This window comes from Mustela nivalis (genome assembly GCF_964662115.1).
Source record: "Mustela nivalis genome assembly, chromosome: 8".
NCBI lineage: Eukaryota > Metazoa > Chordata > Mammalia > Carnivora > Mustelidae > Mustela > Mustela nivalis.
The window spans coordinates 24,369,491-24,393,916 of NC_139027.1; the positions used below are offsets into that span (position 1 = coordinate 24,369,491).

At 48.1% G+C, this 24,426-nt stretch overlaps 1 protein-coding gene across 1 annotated transcript in view; it reads right to left on the minus strand.

Moving 5' to 3' along the window:
• GALNT14 (polypeptide N-acetylgalactosaminyltransferase 14) overlaps positions 1 to 24,113 on the minus strand; it is a 213,709-nt gene extending 189,596 nt beyond the window's left edge. Inside the window, exon 1 of the mRNA XM_082744351.1 lies at positions 23,385 to 24,113. Coding sequence (XP_082600477.1) covers positions 23,385 to 23,513 — 129 coding nt within the window. The 5' untranslated portion in view covers positions 23,514 to 24,113. The remainder of the gene's footprint in view (positions 1 to 23,384) is intronic.
• Between the last annotated feature and the right edge of the window lie 313 nt (positions 24,114 to 24,426).

Here is a 24,426-nt window from a genome sequence, read left to right on the forward strand (position 1 = left end):
TCACAAAAGAACCCTGTTTTTTTAATCCAGAAGGCAATCTTTAACAAGCAAAATCACGGTGTAACAGGAGATGCCGAGCATGTGCTGGCTTCCATGAAAACTGTGGATGAATGCTGGCACGGGACAGTTGGAGCCGGCTCCTTGGACTGCCAGGGGAGGGAGCTACGGCCCCTGGGCTAGGTGTTGGCCATCTCTTGCTGTGTCCTTCTCTTGACCTCCCAGTGGACCTCCCAGAGGGAAGAAAGCATGCTATGTTCTTGGGGGGGAGGGCAGGCTAGCTCTGGCAATCACCCCATTTTTTTCCTAAGTGCTCAGAAAACCATCTGTTCTCAAATTCCGGGGAATTAATGTCAAGCTGATTGGTCTTTTTCTCTGAGTGGGAAAAACTGAATCTGCGAACCTTGTAGCAACTTCCACCAGTGCTGGATTCAAGCAGAAAAATCTTCTTAGTATGATTTTCAAAAATATGACTCAAATGGACTCAGGGGAATTAAGGAAAAGGTGGGAGCCTGGAACAGAACGCCACATCCCTGAGAGGGTTGTACTCCAGTTGTAAGACAGGTAGCCAAACTACCCCTCACTCTTAGGGTGTATTCGCCAGCAGAGCCTGAGAATTTTAAACAGCGAGGACTCCAGAGCCTCAAAGACCACAAACCAGGGCAAGGTAGAGAACACAACGCTTCCTCTCACTTCAGCTCTGAAACTCCAGGGAACCTTCCAGATTGCGGTCGAGGAAAGGCCACGGTTGAGCAGCCCAGCATGCAGATCCAGGAAGCCCACGTGAGCAAGCTCCGAGGACACCAAGACAACGTCTCCCAGGAAGGCTACCCTGCTAGAGGCCACAAGACTCCAGGGCAAAGGGCCTGCTTGTACTTTTATTCCCCCAACGCGAGTTCAGCGCTCGTCACACTGGCAGGTAAGTCTCTAAACAGGGGTCGAATTCAATTTGTTCACTGAATCCACAGCAGAAAAGCCAAAGGCAAGGGGGAGGAGGAGTCAGGGAGGACTGTCTGCTTGTTCCCCAGACGGCTGTGTCTGGGACATCTTTTGTGTGAACCCCATGTGTGGCTTTCATCCAGGACTTCAAACTACAGCCCATCAAACAGCAAGTAAACCATAACAAAATACCGCACAAGGCTCAGCCCTGAGCCCGGCCCCCGGAGAATCCCGGCTGTGTCCCTGTGAGCATGAGCGCACCCCGAGCGCCCTTCACCTTTCCACGTGAAGCAAGAGGATACAGGTCAACAGGGACTTGCTTACAGTCTTGCTCCAAATGGAGGTCCCCACCTGATCACTTTTTCTAGGCAAGCTGAGTTTCCATTTGATCCTTTCCCCCTCCCCCTCACCCCTATCCTCCCCCTCCTCCTTCTCCTCCTCCGTCTGTTTTGCTTCTTTCTCCTAGCTTATTTCTCTTTCCATGTGTTAAACAGTCCACCAGAAGCACCATTAGCAACAGGCCAGAGCCACAGAGGGTAGCTGCCTCCAGCTGGGGGGCTGGGTGCCTCCTCTCCCTAGCGCTCTGTAGATTTGCTTCTTTCTCCTTCTTTGTATCCCTTCCTGTTCCACAGGGGACCTGAGCTCCCATTTCAGTCTCAAATTCCCTGAGAGACCACCCTTTAGAGAAGGCCAGCGGTCACACTCTGCCCAACCAGCAGAAGTATTCCTGAAATGCTGCTGCCGGGAGGCACGAGCAGGAAGGCAAACACGCCATCCTTGCCTTCTTACTCTGAGCACTGTTTGAACAAATCCTCAACCAAAACCTATGCTTTTCTTTTTTTTTTTTTTTCTCCTTTTAAAGATTGTATTTATTTAGTTGTTTGAGTGTGAGAGCTAGCACAAGCCGGGGGAGGGGAGAGGGAGAGGGAGAAGCAGCAGACTCCCCACTGAGCAGGGAGCCCAACACGGGACCCCAAGATCAGGACCTGAGCTGAAGTCGGATGCTTACCTGACTGAGCCACCCAGGCACCGCCAAACCTATGCTTTTCAACAACACTGTCCCATCCGAGTCAGGCCCCCTGATCACTCTCAAAGGCGTGCCACAGGCATTTACTGACCCATGACCTTGAATAAGTCACTCCCTTCTTAGTCATGTAAAGTGTGAAAAACCTGCCTCACAGAGTGTCAGGTGGAGATCAGATGAGATCTGGCAGCACTGGGAACACTATTCTGTATGCAAGAGTTATTTAATACATTTTGAAAAGGGTGAGGACCTCCTGAATTCTTCATGAGGTAATCTTTGGAATATGCCCCAGTCTTCAAAGAAAAATGGCCAACATTCATGACCTATTTATGATCATTCATTCCAGTTCTCCTCACTTGAGGGACATCTGATAAAAACTTGGCCTATTGATTTCCCAGCAATCTAGGGTCCATGAAGCACTCTGTCCTCTCTAGGGAACAAGATCTAATTCTATGCTCATCGGCCCACAACACCATGGAGTTTGTCCCTGATTTTACTTCAAATCTCATTCTTGCCATCCCCAGGTTCTTCACTTTGATGCTCATGTTACATCAAATCCTCCTTTCTCTGGTTAAAGAATCTCATCCTCATATCCTCCTGGAACTCTTACTTTGTGATGAATGAAGCCTAGAAGTTCCCAACTGGCCCCATAAGGAAGCCACTTAAGTCCAGATGAGCGAGGCCTATCCAGTAGTGTTACTCTATGCAGTGGCGATAGAATCACAGCAACCATTTCCCAGTAAAAACCAAAGCAAAACCCCTCTCCCAGGATGTGGCAGGATACGAAAGTTGATGCAAAGACTCTACCTCCTACCAGAACTTAATTATGATTAAGTTTAACATTAACTTCTTTAGGTTCAACTTCTTTGAACCTAAATCATTAAGTTAATGATTTAGGTTCAAAGAAACCTAAATCTTAGAACAGAACTTGCACAGACGTTTCTGAAAATTCACAACTGAAAATTCAGACATTGAGGAAGCCATTTGGGACAACAGAGTCTTGAATGTGTGCCTGCTAACATCCGGAGCTGTCGTCTCTCTCGATTCAGTCCAACTGCAGGGTGCTCTCGTGAGCCTGGCGGGCCCAGAGGCCAGCACGCAGGGTGGTGGGGAGTCTGTGAGAGTCACCTGTGAGAGGGGAGCAAGGGTCCTGCAGAGCTGGATGGAGAAAGCTGAGGCAGAACATCAGAGACAGCAAAGACAGCAGAGGGAACAAGAGCACAGAGGTGCAGAGCAAGGGCAGAGCCCCCAAATCCTACGGACAGCTCAGCCAAGAGTGAGATGGAGCCCGGGGAGGAAGGCAGCTCTCCCTGCCACGAGCACTCTGGAGAGGGCCTTCCATCTCCCTGGCCCAGAGGTAGGGCTGGAAGCTGAACAGGCCCATCAACTCCTCTCTAGCCTGGAGCGAGAGCGATTCAGCGGGTTCCTTCTGTTGTCTCAGGGAAATGACACTAACCAAATGGAAGTACCCTAAAGTACAGAAGTCAAGATGACAAGACCATCACCACTCCCTGCTGCTCCTATCTGAAGACAGCCAGACAGCTGGTTCTAAGCTTCATCCAAACAGACAAAGGGAAAGAGCCACCCACAGAGGGTACCAGAAGCCAGAGGGAAGAAGGAGCAAAACATTTAGAAAGGGGAGGCTGCTGATGAAACAGAGCTGCTGGAGGGCACAAAGAACAAAAATAATAGCACTTCCTGACATTCATTCACAACACACACATCCAGATAGACTCCCTGGAACCAAAAATATGATCTTCATACTAAAAAGTTCATCAGATGAGTTGACAAAAGGGATCACTGCTGTAGAGACCAGAATCAGTGTCCTGGAAGATCAAATAGGAAAAAATATCACAACAAGAGCAGAACCACAAAGACCTAAAGATCAGGGGCAAAAAGATTTCAGGAGAACATATCCACCCCCAAAGACCTAATCTGTGGATAACAGTACAAGAAAAATGAACAGAAAAAGAACAGACAGAGTTAAAGTAATAAAAGTAGAGATTTTCCTTTGAAGGAAGACCCAAGTCTACAAATGGTACCAAGCTCGTAAGAGTTGTGGAAAAGGACATGTCCCAAGGTGTGTTCCTAAGTTCCAAGGAGAAGCAGAAAATCTCCCCAGGCCCCAATCAGAAAGAAGAGATAACTTACAAAGGAAAAATAATCAGGCTTCAAGTATACCTGCCATTTGCAAAACCAAAATCAGAAAGACAGTGGGAAGCCATCCACAGACTGGCAGGTAGCCAAGCCAGATGTTACTCACCTGTTCAAGCTGCAGAATATTCATGGGTATACAAGGCAATCACAGGAAAGATAAGCCACACACGCCATCTGAGGAAAATGCTCAGGTTAAAAAAAAAAAAAAAATGAATGAATTCAAACAGAAATCTCAAGACAGGCAAGATCAAGAGAATACAGTGGTGAACCTTGTGAGTTGTTATGTTTAAAGAGTAATAAAGTGCTTGGAACGTGTAATGTAAGTCACAAATAAGAGTACTTGAAAAAGAGGCATTATGCAAAGAAAACCTGACATTTAGTTCTAGAGGTGTTAAATTATCTCAGCAAAGCCTGGAAATTAGGATGGTAGAAGATGAAGGGAGTAAAAGCTGTCTGAAGTTCCACTTGCTTTCAGCAGAAGCAAGCCTAAGGAAGTAAAAATTGTCACACGAGGCTCAACTCCTCAGGTTGATAATGAGTGGGCGAGGAAAACTTCTTAGCAGGGAAAACTCGCTGATATTTTGTTTTCATGGAAATAGGTATTTCAGTGCCCTGAAAAGGAAGGTAACAGTCAGTGTTAATGGCACAATAAGATGTCCCAATGGAAAAAGGACAGAGGAATTGAAATGGCCAATGACCGTTGGCTAAACTAGTGAAAATAATATAAAGGAGAAAGATAAAAATAAATAGTAAATTTTCAATATATCAATTAGTCCACAAATCATGATATGTAGAATACTCCTATTAAAATACAAACATTACCATATTGGACTGAAAATAAAAATAGGCATGCAAGGGGCTGCTTGTGTGGCTCAGCTGGTTAAGCATCTGCCTTCAGCTCAGTTCATGATCTCATCGTGCTGCTCAATGACCCCTGCGTTGTGGGTTTCCTGTTCAGCAAGGAGTCCACTTGCTGAGTCCACTTCTCCCTCTGCTTTTCCCCCTGCTTGTGTTTCTCTCTCTCTTAAATAAGTAAATAAAATCTTGTAAAAAAAAAAAAATAGGTTCCTAAGGTAGTCAAGGGGTACCACTGGAGAAGTCATCAGGGCCAGATCATTTGAGCTGAGTTTCATGTGGTCATTAAAGAACAGATAACACCCAAATTATTTAACTATCTCCACATATTAAAAAAAAAATCTTCCTAATTCATTGTATGGAAGCAGTATAGTCTTAAATACACATTCTGATAGAGTACCAAAAAATAAATCAATCTAATTCATGAATGCAAATGTTAAAATTCCAAATAAACAACAACAAATAAAATCCAGCAACATAAAAATAAATAAATAAATAAACCGTGACTGTATAGAGTTTATTCCAGGAATGCAAAGATGGTTTATATAAAGAAATCAAAATAATTCACTACATCAAAAAAGAGAAAAGTTATATAATTCAATCAAGATATGGAAAAATTTTAAAAAATCATTTCTTATTTTTAAAAAATGAGGTAAAACAGGAAAAGGAAATTACTAGCATACAATAAAGAGTATTTCAGAAAAGAGGATAGTAAATAGTGAAACATTAGAGCTATTTGCATCAAAAATCAAGAAAAAGTTCTGTATTAGCAAGATGTGGCATTTTGAATGTTCTCATTAATCCAAAACAAGATAATGAAATAATCAAGAGATATTCCAAAAGAGAGATACACTTAATTCATTTTGATAATGATATGATTTTATACCTAGGAAACCTAATGGATTATTCAAGTAACTACTGGATTTAATTTAAAAATTCCAGTAAAAGTAGGATATTGGCATAGTAAGAGATATACAGGTCAACAGAACAGAATGGATTTCCCAGAACTAAAACTCAATATTTATGGGAAATAAATATATGACAAAAGTAGTGTGTCAGTCACTGGAGGAAATAATATTTTCTTTAATTACTGATATTGACACAAATGAAGACCCATTTAGAAGAAAACGGAGTTGAATCCCTACCTCAAACTAGACATAAACATTAATTCCAGATAGACTTAAGATTTAAAAATATTTTAAGTCATGTAGAAAAGGAAATTTAGGATGTTCTATATACAACCTAGACATCAGGAAGATCTTTATAATGAGACAGAATGGTCATTAGCTATAATTAAAAAGACATATTTAACTATATGAAAACAAGCAAAAAAAAGTATATGGCAATATACACCATAAACAAAATCAACAGTGTAACAAATGATTAGAAAAAAAATCTGTAATACACATGACCTATAAAAAGCTGTCTACCACATACAAAGAGCTCTTGTAACTAACAAGAAAAGGCTAAACAGCCCAGGGGAAAATGGGCAGAGGATATGAACAGATCCATCACAGAAGTGCAGATCTTTAGGACAATAAACATCCGAGAACATATCCAACTTCCCTGGTGGTCAGAGGAATGTAACGTTAAAATAGGATCCTGTTTCCCACCCTTTCGAATGGCAAAGGGGAAAGAAGAACATTTATGTTAAAGAGGATGCTGGGAAGAGAGAACTCTCCCTTTGCTGGTGGAAATGTGCATGATTACACCACTTCTAAAAGCAATCTTAATATATACCCATTAGCATAAAAATCAGATTCCCTTTGACTCAGAATTCCCGTTCCTCAAAATCCATCACGTAGAAACAAAAGCCCCAACATGGGAGAATGTGTGTGCACAGATATTTACTGCAACACTGTGTTTGGTGACAAAGCTAAGAGACAAAATAGATACCCACCAAAAGGAAAAAAGGGAATGAAATAAAGCACATCCATACCACAGAATATTAGGCAGTCATTAAAAACAAGCTGGCTGACCTGAGGATTTCTAGGCTATGTGATTAAACGCTGAGTAAAATGCAAAGAGATACACAGTACGATCAATTTCTCCTCTCCTTTGTAATAACGGCCATAACAGATCTGTAAAGGCTTATCTCTGTTTCTGTACCAATGACAGGTGCACAGAGAAAGATACTGAAGTTTACATATCCAGGTTACTACATTGTTATGTAAAAGTGGGGAGACGTGGGAGTGGAGGGAACTGGGGAGCAGATAAGTCAAAATCAATCAATCCAACAATTAATTAATTAGCAGCAATGAGAAATACAGCCTAGACAATATCCCATTTAGATAAATCACCCCTTTTGATGTTCTAAGTTTTTTTTTTTTTTCTCCTCCATATACATCTTGTGTTAAACAAAATAAGGTCCTACTATGGACACAATTTTGAATCCTACTTTTTTTTTTTTTTTAACGTGGTACATCATGAACCTATTTGTGTGTCCACTGAATTAGGTTCTTTCCTAATCTACCTTCCCAAGAGGGTGATATGGAAAGAGGCACAGTGGATCAGCCACACATCACAGTTAATGCAAAAACGCCATCAGCCTTGGGCTACCTGGTATATACAAGAAGAAGGGAAGCTTTAGATCCTGTGATCCGTCCTCCCAGGAACCAGCCAGGATGTCATCATTCCTCCATGTCTCCAACTAATGTGCACCGACTCAAGTCTCTAGGACTCAGGACCCCAAGCATACCCTTCAGAGGACATGACTGTTCTAGGTGACTTTTGGCCACAGCCCTGCCAAGCCTTCACTCAAGGGAATGTAGACAGGTGAGATAGATTTTTCCAGGGAGCATTTCTTTAAGAGCAGCCACATGAATTAAAGATGAAAACAGGTGGTCAGAAAAAAACAGAATGGACGTTGGTGAGAAATGGAGAACATACACAGTTACTCTCATTCAAGACCGGGAACATCAAGTTCAAATTTCAAGGAATTGCTACTTTAAAAGCAATGAGGATACTCTGAGCAGTTAAAACTCTCAAACCCAAAACATTTACTGAACCAAGTCCCCAGGGGGTAGGGGTATAATATTCCCAACTGGGGATAGCTGTTTACCTTCAGACATAACGTGCATCTTAGAGCAAAAATAAGCAAATGACTTTATTTTCAAACTCTTCCACACCTGGTTTCCACTGACCTCTGGTCACTCTTGTTGGGAGTCCCAGCACCTCAGAAGACCTCCCTTGCCCCTGTCACCCACACAGTCTCCCTCTCTCTAAATTCTTGTAGGAGTTACCTCTTTTTCTACAGGAAGACCGTCTGTCTACTACTGTCCTAGATGCCATGGGTTGTCCCATCAACTGTATCATAATATACCGCAAGTGTGGTGAGATAATGTATTGGGATATTCATTATATTTCTTCTCCACTTTCTCCAACCCCAGCCCTACCCTAACCCCCCATCTCAGCACATAACCAGGGCTCAATGCTCCCTTGCTTCTGCAGAGGTGATGTGTAAAAGCCAATGTCCTTGAATGAATACGTAACCCAGGGTGTAACGGAAAAAGGGAATTCCTCCAACTTGGAAAGACAATTGAGGCAGTCAGTCCTAAGAGTTGAGAGGGGGGCGAGTGCTCAGAGGGTCACAAGATCCAAGAAGAATGGCTCGCTGCTGACACTAAGGAGGCGGGACCCTGAGTGCGGGGGGCCTCTGGTGTCACACGGAACCCACCAGCCTGGGAGCAGCACAACCATGAAGGCTTTGGTTAATGATGTTCTTGCTCTGACCACAATGCCTGGAAGACTGAAGATGATTCAAGAATTCAAACTCCTATCCTGTTTCAAGGCACGGAGGAAAGGCTTTGGTCAATGATGTTCTCGCTCTGACCACAATGCCTGGAAGATTCAAGATGATTCAAGAATTTAAACTCCTATCCTGTTTCAAGGCACTGGCTCTTTGTGCAGCTCAAAGTAGCAGAAGAATCCCCAGTCCAACATGGGGAGGCGGGGGAGGATAGGAGTTTAGTCCTGAATGATCCAATCCGGTGGAATCCACAATAAATAGGGAAATAATGAAACCGACTCTAGACCTCAGTTTGTCCCACACAAGCTTTCTGGAAGAGTTAGTTGACCTCTAACCCAGCGTTTCTCAAACTTGAATTGTACAGAAACCACATGGGAGCTGTGCCTCGATGCAGGTGTATAATCGGTAGGGGTGGCCTGAGATTTAGGATTTCTAACCAACTTTCAGGGGAATCAACATCCCTGCCCAGAAGTCCTACTTGGAGAAACAAAGGTCTGGGGCAGGGATTAGCGAATGTTTCCTCTCAAGGGCCCCTTAAAATGTTGGCTTTGTAACCCATCCAGCCTTCCTCGCTGCTCAGCTCTGCCGCTACAGTACAAAGGCCACCACATAAAGGAGCCAGCATGACTGTGTCCCCATAAAACTTTATTTATGGACGTTGGAATTTGAATCTCATATAGCTTTCATGTGTCACAAAATATTATTTTTCTTCCAAGTTTTTTTCCAGCCATTAAAAAATATTTTTTAAAAAAGCCATTCTTAGTTCCCCAGCCATCCATAAACAACAGGAAGAAGGGACTGGCTGTGGGCCATGTCTTGGGTACCCCAAAAGTATAGAAACCCAACAGTCATGCCTGGCAAATTCAATCAAACTGGGTTGCTCTGTCACCCTATTTTCTATCCTGAAGTTGGTTTTCCTTTCCTGTCCTCCTGAAACTAGTGTTATGCTTTCCTTTTTTTTTTTTAAGATTTTATTTATTTATTTGGCAGAGAGAGAGAGAGCGAGACAGACAACACAAGCAAGGGGCGTGGGAGAGGGAGAAGCAGGGAGCCTAATGCGGGGCTCAATTCCAGTACCCTGGGATCATGACCCCAGCCAAAAGCAAAGCCTTAACCAATGAGCCACCTAGATGCGCCTATGCTTTTCAAACAGCAAACACGTTGGGGATGAGTAGATCCAAGCAAATGTATTTCTTCAAAAATCACCGAAATGACTTTCAAAGACCATCCCCTAAATGCTGCTGCTTCTAATAAGAGGCCTTGTGGAATAACAGGTTCCTGTTTCAGTGAAACAGCTTTTCAGGATGAGACTGACCTTCAACTGAGTTTTCTGAGCTAACACAAGAGGGACATGATCAAGGGAAGAAAGTCAACCTTGCAAAGACAACTAGTAAATTCAAAGGCAATCTTCTCAAACCTTTATCCCGTGAAGTCAAATAAGGTTTCTCTCTCCCCTTGGCCTCACGTTCCACTTTGACTCAAAAGAGAGAAAAGATTCCTGTTCATCTTTCAGTCCCTTTCACTGTGAAAAAGCCATCGTAGAGACACAGTTGTATCCTTCCAATAATACACAACACGATATAAAATCCAGGAGGGAGACGGTTCTAGAAGGGCAGCCAGGAGCCAGAAGGCAGCCCCACCTCCATACTCCACGACTGCCCCAGATCTGCCCTGGGCAAGGAGGGCAGCACCCAGCTGGGACACCGCCGGCAGTGGGCTTCACACTCACCCCATAGTGGCTTGCAGGATGAACTGACGAGTGTGACCCAGGGACAGGGGCATTTGCTCACTCTGTCACTCCACACTGGCGAGGCACTCAAAAGGGGGAACTCCTTCAAGGAACTCACTGCCCCCCCCTTGTGAACCATCCTGACGGTGCCCCAGCATGGGGTCCAGAATCACCCAGACCTGTCTCAGCTCCGCCACTTACCAGCTCTACTAATTTTGGCAAGTTATTGGAACTTGAACCTCAAGGTCTTCATCGGTAAAATAAGGCTAATCAGCATCACCCAGAGAACATTTGAACAACCTGTATAGTTCAGACACCGTGTAATCAGAAGGGCGCCAGCCTTCCACACCCAGCGTGACTGTGATGAGGAGCCTGCCCATCTCCTAGGATGGTTTTAAGAATGAATGACTTGGGGCACCTGGGTGGCTCAGTGGGTTAAAGCCTCTGCCTTCGGCTCAGGTCATGATCTCAGGGTCCTGGGATTGAGCCCCACATTGGGCTCTCTGCTCAGCGGGGAGCCTGCTTCCCCCCCCTCTCTGCCTGCCTTTCTGCCTACTTGTGACCTCTCTGCCTACTTGTGATCTCTCTCTCTGTCAAATAAATAAATAAAATCTTAAAAAAATATATGAATGAATGACTTAACTCAGATAAGCACCTAGCATTTCTCCCAACAGGCAGTCATGCACCCCTCCCCCCAAAGAAAACTCTCCTTCCTGCAAAGACTCCTGGCACATAATGGTGGTCTTGAACCAAATCCATCTCTACAATTTCACACAAGACACTCGACAGTCACTTGCACCGCTTACCAAGGTCATGGCCAGAGCTGTCCCTTGGCTCTTGCTGGAGTGGGCCTCTCTCTCCAGGCAACCCAGGAAGCTCCCGAGGGCTCTTTCCAATGGTCCTAGCCTTGAAACTCACAGCCACCCAAGATGGGAAGACAGCTGGAGTCTCACACTGCTGGGCACACACCATCAACTTACTTGTAGAAAGATGGCCAACTCAGTGGGGGAGGGGGGTGCTGGCAACTGAAACACCCAAGTGTCTGTCCCATCCACCTTGAGCCCAGGACAAAAAGGACCAAATCTTAAAATGCCACCAAAAAAGCAACTGGCTCATTTCTTTGGCAATGAACTCCAGCACTGATCTCACAGGGAAAACTCTACAATTCCTTGCCCTTCACAATAATGCTGTGCCCAGTGGGAAAGACCTGGATGCTTTTTCTCTGGAAGGATCTAACACATTTCAGGACCTGATGTGTGGCACTGACTACACATACCAGCTCTCTCGATCCCGCTGCTTGAGACTGGAAGAAAACAAGATGACCCGGATTATAGCTCAATGAACAAATATACTTAGTATGGCTGGGGAAAACTGAAAGTCTTGGCCCCCAAAGAGAAGAAAGGCAATTGCACATTATAAAAAGAAATATGCACTTGCAGTAGAAAATATCATAAACGTGGCTTATTTATGGTATTAATAGCAGATATTTGTTTTTGGTGCTAATAATCTAATTAGCAGTCAATCCAATGCATCTTTTATCATCAGCTGATCCGTAATTACTGCTCCGTGCTGAGTATTTTCCCCGGCACACGATAGCTTTCAACTCCTTAGCACAAACAACGGAATAATTGGTGCTATTATGCGGGATGAGGGAGTCCTCCTCTCGGAGAGATGATGTTGGAGCAGCTAGCCATCTACGACGGCCTGAGCGTTTTCCCATCTGTGGATCAATTCTCACTGCCCCCTCTCCGATCAGTCCTGAAGCACGCCTCTGTGCTCACAAGAACGTGATACTTGCAGATTTCCTTTTTTCAAGTTCAACCCTGGGACCAGAAACATTTCCAGTCATCCACAGGAGCGAAGTGCTCATAAGGCTGTCAAACGGTGCCGAAAGCGCAATATATTTCTCTTTGAAACTGTTGTAAAGTTTCCTCCTTGAATATTGTTATAAAATGACTTGTCCTAGAAGAGCTGGCTTCCGACATAAAACCACTGCATCCAATAGTTTATGGTCGAAACAAGATGTGTCTCATTCCCAGAAGCGCTATGGATTCAGTATGGGACAGTGACACCAGCTAACGTCCTACTCACAGTTCCCACTGTCCTGAAAGCCTTCCAGCCACACCCACCCTCCTGGACTCCTCCCCATCTTCCTATGATCCAGTGATGAAGGGATTAACACTCAGTACACACTTTGGTTTTCCTTCTTTAAGGAATATAAAACTATATTATTGACCCCTGTGGACCAGTATTTACAATAAAGTAAACAATACAGAGTTGGATGACATTCTGACTACAAAGTTATTGTTCTTCCTGTTTCCTGCTGAACCAGTAATTCAAATTACTGAAGAAATAGAACCTACATGAGTTGGTGTCAAGAAAAACTTCGGTTGGCTGGACCACACCAGCTGTTAAACATCTCCCTGATTATAAAAGGGAATGAGATTTGGGAAACCGGAAAGACATACCAAGACCTTTCTCCAGAGACCGTCTCATCTGGGAAACAGGAATCAAGAGCTACAAAAAGAATAAAAACCATTATGCTCTGACCCCAGAGAAGGTGCTAAAATCTGAGTCAGAAGCCACACATGCAGTCCAGATTTTTTTTTTTTTAACTTTTCACTGAAGCGAAATCCACACAGAAAAGGGCACACGTCGGATGGATTTTCACAAAGTAAACACACCTGAGTAACCAGTACCCAGATCAAGAAACTGAACAGAACCAGTTCTCCCCAAATGTCCCCTATTTTTTTAAGATCTTATTTATTTATTTACTTATTTGAGAGAGAGAGAGAGAACATGAGTGGGTTGGAGGGAGGCAGAGTGAGGAAAGAGACTCCCCCCACCCCAGCAGGGAGCCCAACTCGGGGTTCGATCATGACCCTGAGATCATGACCTGAACTGAAGGCAGATGTTTCACTGGCTGCGCCACCCAGGCATCCCACTCCTGCCTCCTTCCTGTCACAGACTCCAACCAAAGGTCCCTGTGAAACTGACTTCTAACATCACAGATGAGTTTTGCCTGTTTCCATACTGAATATAAACAGAATCCCAGTGTCAAGTCTGGCCTGCCCCTGACCTGTTTTAGCACATCCTGTGAACTGCAAAGAAAGCAGTTCACACGTACAAATATTTGAAAATACATAATCCTAAAAGGAGAATACTTCATAAGATGCAAAAGTTATGGGGTTCAAATTTCAGTGTCCATAAATGAAGTTTTGGGGGACACAACCACACCCATTTGTTTACGTACTGTTGCTCTACAAGAGCACTGTTGAGTAGATAGAGCACTGTTGAGTAGATACAGCAGAAGCTGTATAACCTAAAAAACCAAAAATACTTACTATCTGGCCCTTTCCAGAAAAAGCCCGCCAACTCCTACTCAGGTGCGTGACATTCACTGAAATACGACTGTGCTTCTCTTGGGCTCACAGTTAGGAGTGACACATAGGTGTGTACCTATGCTAGGCTTTCGCAGACGCTACCAAGAAGCTTTCCAAAAATATTCCTCGTTTTTAAGGGAAAAGCTAAAACCCAGAGCAGAAACCGTAATGTGAGTTTTAAAAGAGGCAGGGAGAATTACAGCAAGTCATCTTATCCAGAATTGAGCAAATATGCTTAGAAAATCATGGGGACCTACGAGTGGAGAGGGAAAATATCAAGCTCGAGGTTTCCGTTTATTTCCTTCTAACTCCATGCATGCGCTTTAAAAATACAGTTCCCTCTAATGTTGCCGCGCTCAGCGGAAATCGACAGGAGTGGAAAAGTCGTGTTTCTGCTTGGGATCTTGGAGCAGACACTGACTTTGTCATTCAGGCCACATAAGAAAAGCACCACCAGGAGCCCTCCGGTAGTTCATCGGAATTACTGACGAAATATCCAGGAAGACATTAGCAGCTCCTGATTTCATGCTTTCGGCCCCTGAACCACGCACACAGGGCAGCAACTGTAACTCACACCGGTCCTCTCAAGCAGCCACAAAGCAGCGGAGCCCCGTGCTGGGTCCAGCCAGCAACCCAATTACAGAGCAGGAGTAAGCAGTCAGTCATCAAGGGTCCTCACAGCCCAGGAGCACGACACAGGCAGAGCGCCCTCTGTCGTCCAGAAAGAGGCTCAGGTGACGTGTCCTAAAGACCCTTCCCTAGAGTCCTCCCCCACACGCCTGCCTTGCATCTCCAACAGAACCTATGAGGTTCTTTCAAAGGACATTTTTCCTCTTAGAGGGGAATTGCTTCTGATTGTTTAAGGACTACATTCATCACGAAAGGGATTCAGAGCAACGGTGTCTGTCTTAATTGCACAGTCCTGTTGACTTTGACTGACGGCAGAGCCTCATTTCCTGCTGTCACCCCCCCTCAACCCCCGCCAACCCAGAAGGGACCCGGCTGGCGAGCATGGGCTCACCCGCACAAGGAGAGAGCTACTCAAGCCCAGCATCTTCCCACATCCTGTGGAACGGTTCTGTAGGGCCTATGGGCAAGTTACACTCGGCCCATCCTAAAAGAAAACCCAAAGTCCTCTTGGCCCCCTCCAGTGGCCCTCCTGAGATTGGCTCCTTGGTGCGCCTAAAATCCACTTCTCAGTTCCCTCTTGCATGCAGAAAAGCAATGCTGGTGTTTGAGAGGTCGGGAGTCATTTCTAAGCAAGAACATTAACTTCTCGTCCACAAGAAAACATACATACAATATACACATATGTAAAATAGGTTTCATTTCCCCCGGAGCGGGGAGCTAACCAGAAGTTGAGCATGGCCATAATAGAGCGAGTGCAAGCTTTCGAGTCAAAAGAGTGAGGTCAAGGCCGCTTACTAGTTGGGGGGTGCTTCCAGAGCCTCCTGCCCACTTCAGAAAGGGAGAGTAATAATAACTCCACCCCATGGGGCGGCAGGAAAGATCAAATGAGGCATCTGTGAATGCGAACACTGTGTAAACTACAAAACATCACAGGACGTAGTATGGGAAAGAAGCTCCCACTCAGCTCACGTCCTGTTCCTGATTCACCGTTAATTAACCAAGGCTTTGAGGCCGCTCTTCTGCTGATGAAGACCCCAGCCCCACCGTAAGAATGCCAGTCATTCAGCCCCCAGCTGGCAGCCATCAATTGGCCATCTATTAGCAGCCAATTATCTAGGCAGCGTAATTGATCTGTGCACCACGTGCCCTGATCTCCCCGAGATCCCGGAAAACAATGAGCCTGATCTACAGGCACCAGCTAATTCTTCCGGGGCCATCAAGGAATACGGCGTCCTCGATGCCTGCATGTCGCAGCTGCGAGTGATGGGCGCATAAATATTGATTGGACCAGCCTCTCTGTGGCTCGGGGTGGCGAGGGGGCGGGGGGGTTAGGGAAGTAATGAATGACTACCTTGTTCTCCGAGGAACAAGAGAAGCTACATAAATCTCAAGTCCCGACCACGGGGAAGAAAATCCTAATTTCTAAACCTTAGTGCGACAAGGGAAAGAGACGACGACCCTCTTTCGGAGAGATCCTGTCGAGACGGGGTGGTCCTACCCGGTCTGTAGATGCTTCCCTCTCTCTCCTGGGCCGGAATGAGATGCAAATTGGCTTTGAACAGCCGGGATCATTAGGAAGGAGGCAGCTGGGTGGCTGTTCTCCTCATCTGGGAATTCAAACCCAATGGCAGGAACATGTGAGTGTGCCGCTCCTCCCTGCATTTCCTTGAAAGATCTCTGTAGTGCTTACAGTTACGAAGACAAGTGACATGAGGAGAATTTAATTATTTTTTTAAGTGCCTAATCTTGTCTCTGGGCGTGGTATGCGGAAGAGACGTGCTACTAGGAAGCGGCAGTGTCCAGGAGGCAGTGGGGTCAGCGGGCTCCCGGGTTCCCTCGGGGAAGGGCTGATGCCCCTCTCAGGGCATCCAAGTGGAATGGTCCAGGGTGGCCCAGGGCAAGGCAGCCACTTCTCTCCTTCATGAAGAAGCGCTATTTCACCCAGAGCGGCAGGGACGCAGGCTGCTCCTGACCTTGGCTAGAGCCTTGCAAGGGAAGTCCCAGGCTCCTGTCCTTCCAGACTTCTTCCTGGGGCTCTCAGCCAAGTGTCCCGGGGCTCTGTACTCTGGACCCCACCAGATCTTCAGGAGATGCAGATAAGAGGAGGAAGAACACAGTGCAGGGAAGACAGCAGGAGCACGGAGGACCCCCTGCTCACGCCATAGAGACCTCTTCCTCTCTCCCCCCTCTTGGCTTCCTCACGTTCATTAGGTCCTAGGATGGCAGCAGCTGCTGCCAAAAGTAAAGGCTGCTGCCCTAGAAGGTCACATCAGGCCATTTATTCTGAAATACCAAAATACCAGAGCCAGCAGATTTCCAGAGCTTCTGCAGAACTCCCCAGGGCACCCGAGTACGCGTGTGTGTTCTCACATATCCCAAAGGGGTTCTTTCTTAATCAGCTCAACATCTGAGGACTCGGAGACTGATTTATTTTTTTGGTTAATCTAGCGTTTCTGGTAAAATAATTAAAAGATAAGTAATAGACACGGAGTATCTGTGGCATAATTATTTATAGCCATGAGGTCTCACTTTGGAGTGAATTGCAAGTCACCCGAATCGACAGAGACTGCTGGTGGAGCAAGTGGCAGACGGGCCCCGGGGCCATGGCAAGTCACCCCCATTTCACAGCTGGGGAGACTGGGCCTGGGAGAAAGGACCTGAGTTACCCCTGGCGCCCGCCGACAGGCTGCCACACATAAAAGAAAAGCCAGAAGGTGAAACTGCACATGATTACAGGACAGGAGCTCCCAGGAGAGGATGGGGACTCTGTCTCCCGACTCCAGTGAGCCATGCGTGTCTCTGAGGCTGCTGGGGAGCAGGGAGGCCAATCACCCTCTCAGGGCGCTACAGCCCGTGGCAAGAGTCAGCAGCCCGCCGGTGCGGGCAGCGGGCACGGCCACGCTCACTTCCCCAGCAGATGGTGGGTCTAGAGTGTTGGTCTCTGGGGCGGAATGTGCAAAGCCATGGCAGGGTTCACAGACTGCCCCGAAGAGAGGAGCGGGGAGGGGACAGATCCCCGCTCTCTAATTCAGATGCTTTTCCAGAAATGCAATGGGGACTTGGAGATGCTCTGGAAGAGCGACAGAACCGTACACATCAGACCCTCAACAAGGGCACGGCAACACATCCCTTCCCACATGCCTGGAAATGGCTAAGACTGTTTAGGAAATTTGGGATGGAAAGCTGCGGGAGAGGATGCAGGCAAGGGAGGTAGACGAGACACGCTGAAGCAGGCCATGCGGAAACCCTGGGCCTCGGGCACCAGCCCCGGTAGCCTCATTCTGTCCCTGCTTTGTTTACAAATGACCTCTGATGAGTGGAAATTAACACTTTAAAATGATACGAACACAGAGCAACCTGGATAAAGGGTTGTCTCTAGACAGGCTGGGGAGGCTTGTGACAGGGACATTAATGTCTCTTCTTGGTTTTGCCCCTTGTCTTCTCTGATTTGAGCTGGCATCATTCTACGCCAACAGGAACATTTGAGACAGGGATTCCTGGTCTTAGTTTCCAAAGGCATGAGGCCACTCAGGGGAACAGGGTTTAGGGAGACAGAGAGCTCCCCAAATTGACTCAAAGAGGGTCCCTCAGAACAGATCCATCCGTCCCTAGGACAGGGCTTCTTGTCGGGTCCTGGGGGGGTGGGGGGTGCTGCTGGCTGGGAAAGCAAGCTGGGACACAGGTACAACCTGGGCAGGCCAAAAACAACCCAGGGTGAAGAGATTCTCACCAGCCTAATGGCCTGGATTTGAAGGACTGGGGGAGAGGGCAGGGTTTTTTAAAAAAGCAGCTTGTTGGGCACCTGGGTGGCTCAGTGGGTTAAGCCGCTGCCTTCGGCTCAGGTCGTGATCTCAGGGTCCTGGGATCGAGTCCCGCGTCGGGCTCTCTGCTCAGCAGGGAGCCTGCTTCCCTCTCTCTCTCTGCCTGCCTCTCCATCTACTTGTGATTTCTCTCTGTCAAATAAATAAATAAAATCTTAAAAAAAAAAAAAAGCAGCTTGTTCATATCTACAAAGCAAAGATATGCCATTTTTGGACACCCGACAGTCCAACCTGCTGCTTTCTTATTTCCCAACCTCTTATAGCGACCCCTGCTGGACCCCGAAGCAACACGACCCTCCACCTGCTCTAGGAACCTCCACAGTGGGGGGAAAACAGCCCAGCGCAGGGCACAGGCACCCACACACAAGAATGAATGAAAGGATGAACATTCATCTGACAGCGGGCTACTTCTGGTCGTGCCAGAGTCAAAATTCCCTGGACAGAGTCCAATATGCATGCTCAGAGTATCCGCAGATTAATAGGGTCACTCTTTCTAAAATTCATAATTTTTTTTTTAAACAGGAGAAATCATCTTCTAAATGGGGAATAAAATAACAGTGTCACATACTCCAGGCGTTTGTGGTATGCAAATATTACGGAGAGACAAGCTCCTTTCTAATAGTGTTTGCTCTATTTCTAGTAGAGCACAAATACATCTACATGGGCCCGAGGCACTTTATTCAAAGCCTTCACATTTCCAGTACCTTCCTCAAAAAGTACCCTCAGGCTTCAAATTCTTTTGCTTTTACTAAGCCCTAAGCCCCTGGACTAAATTTAGTTTCTTGGAAGTCAGAGACAAATTTGCTGCCTTTTTTTTTTTTTTTTTTAATTCTGTCGGTTATTGTATAATTCTCCAAATGGCAAACAAATGATAGGGGAGAGAAGAAATAAAAACATGTTTCACATATTTTTAGTGGTACAGTATTTATCACTGAAATACAGTTTGAATTAAGACATCCAACTTGTTCTATGATTTTCAATTAGGAATTAGAGCTCTGCAGAATTTGGTGGGGGGGCAGTAAAAGAATCAAATCAACATTAAAAAGTCAAACTTCAAGAAATCTTTACTTGAGCTATTAATAGAACCAGACCTTCTTGGAACTAAAAAAAAAAAAAGAAAAAGAAAAGAAAAGAAAAAGAAAGAAATCCAATTAATTTCCTTAAACTAGGAGTGCAGCATGCCTTCTCTACATCAGCAGAATTGTGACAAGGCATGGGTTTTATTTTATTATCAGGCCCACTTTAGAGATCCCATCACTAGGTGAATAAGGATGCTTCCCAAAGCTGGCAGGGAAGGCAAGGAAGGGCCTGGGAATAAGAGACTGTCCTAGACCCCAGGAAAGGCAGCTTGCTACATAGAAGCTACACAGAGGGGACCTGGGCCCAGAAGCCCCGGCCACAGTCTCTGGTCCCTCCACCAAACCCCTGACCTCTCTAAATTGTTTAAAGGAAAGGAGCCCACTGCTCATGCTTTGGAAAATAAGCTGACACCCTCTCCCACAGTGGGAAGATGCCCAGGCAAGACGAAAAGTTCCTGAAGGCTTCCACACACCCAAGGCAAGAGCTCCCCCAGGACTATTTCTTAGAAAAAGCCAGGGTACTGCACTTGCTCAAAACGGAGTTCTTTCCCTACAATAGACAAGTGTCCCATCGGAATCTCTGCTGTTGAGGAAACAAGCTCTATCTTGGCAATGATTCCTAAACCAGGGGTGCTCCAACCATTGGATGCAGCCTCCCAGGGGACCCTCCCCACCACAGTGTGTCCAGTCAGAGGAGCCTCCTCTGCCCCAGGAGATCTCCTCCAAGGGCAGAGCCAGACGTCCCTCCAAGTACACCAACACCCTCGGCCTTCCCTGGAGCTTTCCAAAGGCAAGCACCTAGGACTGAGCCATGGATATGCTGGACAGTAGGTTGGGAAGCACATGCTATAAATACCCCAGCCTCCCCCCATCACCCACAAGTGTAGACCCGGGCAGTCCACATAGCATAGTGAGCACCATGGACTGGGCCTTTGAGTGGGCAGTTCCCTAAGGCATCCGGGTTCCATTCTTAGCTCTGATGTGGCCACTTAATAATAACCTTGTTAGCTTGGGCCGATTGTAAAATTTCATCATCCAGTCTTAACTGCATAAAAGTATTTTCCACCCCTGCAGTTGTTGTGGAGATTAAATGAGCTAATATGCATGAACTAGAGTTTGTGAACATGTGAAGCCCTACATAAATTCTAGCTACCGTTATTTCACATGTGCACACACGCTCATGCCAGCGTGGTCCCTGAGGAGCTCCAGAAGGCGGAACTCACTCAGCCATATTTACATGGGGCCAGCTAAACTGCAAAAAAAAAAAAAAAGAAAGAAAAGAAAAAGAAAAAAAATCAATATACTTCCTATTCTTCTTCTAGCTCCAAATGTTATCCATCAATAGGCGGCTTCCGACTTACACGGAACACTTGTAAAGACAGTGATTCTGGGACCTTCTCCCAGACCCACAGAATCCTAATCACGGCAATAACCCGCAAAGCTCATGTGTTCAATGAGCTCTCCGGGGGATTCTGACATGCACTCGGGTCTGGGAACCAACCACACTCCTCTGGGCAAGATGTGCAAATTTCAGAAATAGATCCATCATGGCAATAAAATCATTCTGGCGCCAAGGACTCTTTGTCTCTCCATCTCTTTCTCCAGATACGTGTGCCAGACACAAATACACACAACAAATATATGTGGACATGTGAAGTCAGACAAACGGGAAAAACAGGAAGGAGAAATATACTAATAAGGGTGCCTAATAATAAAAGAAATCACGATTTTAGAAGTCTATAGAATTTGTGTTTCTAAAGAACACAGAAAATGGGGGAAAAAACAGAAATAAGCAATAAAGACAAAAAGCAAGGGGTCAAAACCAGAAGACCCCCTTCTTCCATGCCTGCACAGCACTCTGCCCAGAATTCCAATATCAGATTACTCCCTCCACCCCACCCACTACTCATTTGTTTGTAATTCTGCCTCAACCAGGAATTTGTGAAGCTTCCCACCTCCCTGGAAGGGGGCAGGGACCCAGTGTCCTCATCCCAGCAACCTTCAAACCTAGCACAGAGCGGGGCACACAGCTGCATTCGATAATTGTGTGTTCAGCGCACACTAAAGGAGAGGCGGGTAAGGACGAAAGACAGAGTGCACAAAGAGGGATAGAGATTTCTTGTCCCAGCTCCCTGGTGTAAACTAAGAATAAGTAAGCTTAAGGTAATGAGGTTCAACGCAAAACAGGAGAGAGTTCATGTCCCTGCAGGCTTCATTAACCGCAACACAAGGAGCAGACCCACCCCGGGGGAAAAAGAAGAAAAGCTCTCCAGATCTACAGGCAGGTCTGAGGTGAGAAAATTGATCCAGTGCTCCAAAGGCTGTTTGAAATCACCAGTCTGATCTCGTCACTCCCCTACTTGCTACCCCTCCAAGGGCCCCTAGCACCCACAAGGTCCTACTCAATCCGACCCTTATCCACCTGCCCTCAGTCTCACTCGTGCCATCAGCCACGTGGTCTATGCTCAAATTATGCCAAACGCACACAACCTGCTGTGTCATTCCTCTGAGCCTGTTGGGTACAGTTAACCTCTACCTGGAATGCCCTCCCTACCTCCTGGCAAACCTACTGTTCATCCTTCTCAACTCAGTTCTGTTACATCCTTCTCCTCCAGGAAGGCCCCAGGCTCCCATGATGCCCAGAGACATGAACCCTGATGGCCCTCTGCAAACTGGAGGGTCCTGGGCCCTTTCTGAGCAAATCTCCTATTCTCAAAGAGCAAGTTCTACATCTCTGTACCCATAGCCCCTAACACACTATTTGGCACACAGCACACTACCAATAAATTCGGCATTAGTGAGATCCCAAAACCTACATGCCAGAACACTTAGCTAAAAGGGGCTCTGAAAGACATAACTTAATATAGTGGAAAGATTCTGAATATCTGAGGTCTGAGTTCGAATCAGAATGACTAAGGCAAGGTACAAAGACTGAACTTGCTTCTTAATCTATGAAATTAGGAGACCCCCCCAACTTACACAATGACTTACGAAGAAGCACCCACAGTGTACCAGACACAGAGTGGGTCCTCTGTACCAAACTTACTGGGGAGACTCCCCTCTCGGCCCCTCCCCCCTTTTATTAGCTTCCTGCTTGAGACCATAACCTCCTCCAAGGGCTTTTTCCCAAGTCCCTGGAGGGCTGCTCTGGACCCCGTTCATAAATGATGCCTGCCTGGCCCGGAACCCCCAGGCCTCCTTCTGTGTCCCGTGGCGAGGTCTGTGAAAGAGGGGAGCAGGAGAAATGGGGGCTCCGAATGACAGGTAAGAGTGAGCCCGAAGGGAGAACCTTCTGCCTGTGCTGGGAGGAACGGCTGGGCAGGAGTTGGAAAAGCCACTTCGATCCTCATTTCCCCAACTCCCCACCAACACCAAGGCGTCTGCTTTTACAGGCTCCTCAGTGGCGTTCAGGGCACATTCAACTTCCCACGCAGCTGGAGAGCTCGGGGACAATTAGAAAGCCGGGTGGCGACAGGCCGGTGGGCCCCGGCAGCAAGATTGCGGGAGGCTGCACGCGCTCGCCCGCGATGCACACGCGCGCACGGCGCACCCCGGGCCTCCGGCCTCCCCTGGTCGGGCCTGGCAGCTGCGGGAAGGAAGGAGGTCAGCACCGCGGCCAGACTTCCCGCGGGCGCCAGCACCCACCTGCCCTGCCCTCCCGACCCGACCGCCCGCGACTCGCCGCGGCGTCCACCGACCGCCACCCCTGGGCAGCTGGTCTGCAGCGCCCCCTCCGCCCCGGGACCCCCGCGCGCTGCCCAAGTTCGGCGCCACTCTCTGTCCGCGAGCGCGCGCCCGCGACCCACACCCACTCCCACTCCCACGCTCCGCGGGACCCGCGGTGCCCAGAGCTTCTTAAAATCTAGAAATAGCGCCTTGTGGCCGCATCCGGCGCCCTGTTACCTGCCCGCGGCACCCAGACCCCCTCCCCGGCTTCCCGGGAGCCCGCGAGCCCGGCGCGCGGGCTGCGCGCACTCCTGCAAACCAGTGCCCCGCGCCCACCACGCCGCCCAAGCCCATACCTTGGGGGTCGGCACTTCAGGTCCCGGCGGCACCTCCAACTTCTTCTTGGTTACCCAGAAGAACAGCAGCACGGTGATCCAGAGCACCCCGAAGATCGGCAACGCCAGGCGGCGAGTCAGACGCCGCATGGTCCCGTTTGCCTCGCCTTCTCCGCGGCGCTACGCCCCTGGGGCACCCCCTGGCGGTCAGGGTCGGAGGGGCAGGAGTCCGCGAGAGCCGCGGCCCCGGGATCCCGGTGCAGGGCCGGCGGGAAGCTGCTAGGCAGGGGCCCCGCCCGCTTCGGAGGAAAGGGAGCAAGGGCAGGGGTCTCGGGGCGCAGAGCGGCAGGGAAGGACCGAAAGGCAGCCAAGCTGGACACCCGCTCCCGCCGGAGAAGCGCAGTGGCAGCCGAGATGCTCCCCGAGCCGCCGCCGCCGCCGCAGCCTCGCCCGCCGCCGCCGCCGCGAGGGAAACGGACTGGAGCTGCGGGGAGGGAGGAATCCGAGGCTGTGCCCGGCACCCCGGGAGGAACACAAGGGAGGAGGGAGGAGAGGGAGCGAAGGGAGAGCGTGGGCCCGACAGAGCGACTCCGAGGAAGCCCGGGCGGGAGCGAGCGGGGCTCTGCAAGGGGGCGCTACCGCCGCCCGCCGACCGAGGCGCACCGTGCTGCTCTGGGGCCGCCCGAGCCGAGCCCCGCACGCAGCTCCCGGGCCGGCCTGGGCTGGGGCGGGGCCGGGCAGGAACTGTGCCCCCGCCGCCCCGCCACCCCAGCGCCCAGCTGGGACCTCGGGGCCGACCCGCGCCCGGCAGAGCGGGGCCTGGGAGGACTTTCCCGCTCGCCGCGGGGGCTGCACGTGGAGCTCACTCCCGGGGCCCGCCCCCAATGCACCTGCCTTCCGGGAGCCGGCGTGGGACTGTGGGATCGCGGGACGCGGGCGCTGGCGGAGCTGCTCCCCCAACCATGGTTCGCTGTCCTGGGCCGCTTAGGCCCGAGGCCGAGTTCGGCCAGCTCCCCAGGGTGTTTCTACGCCTGCCTGAAGGTGCCTGGCAACTTTTTCCGCT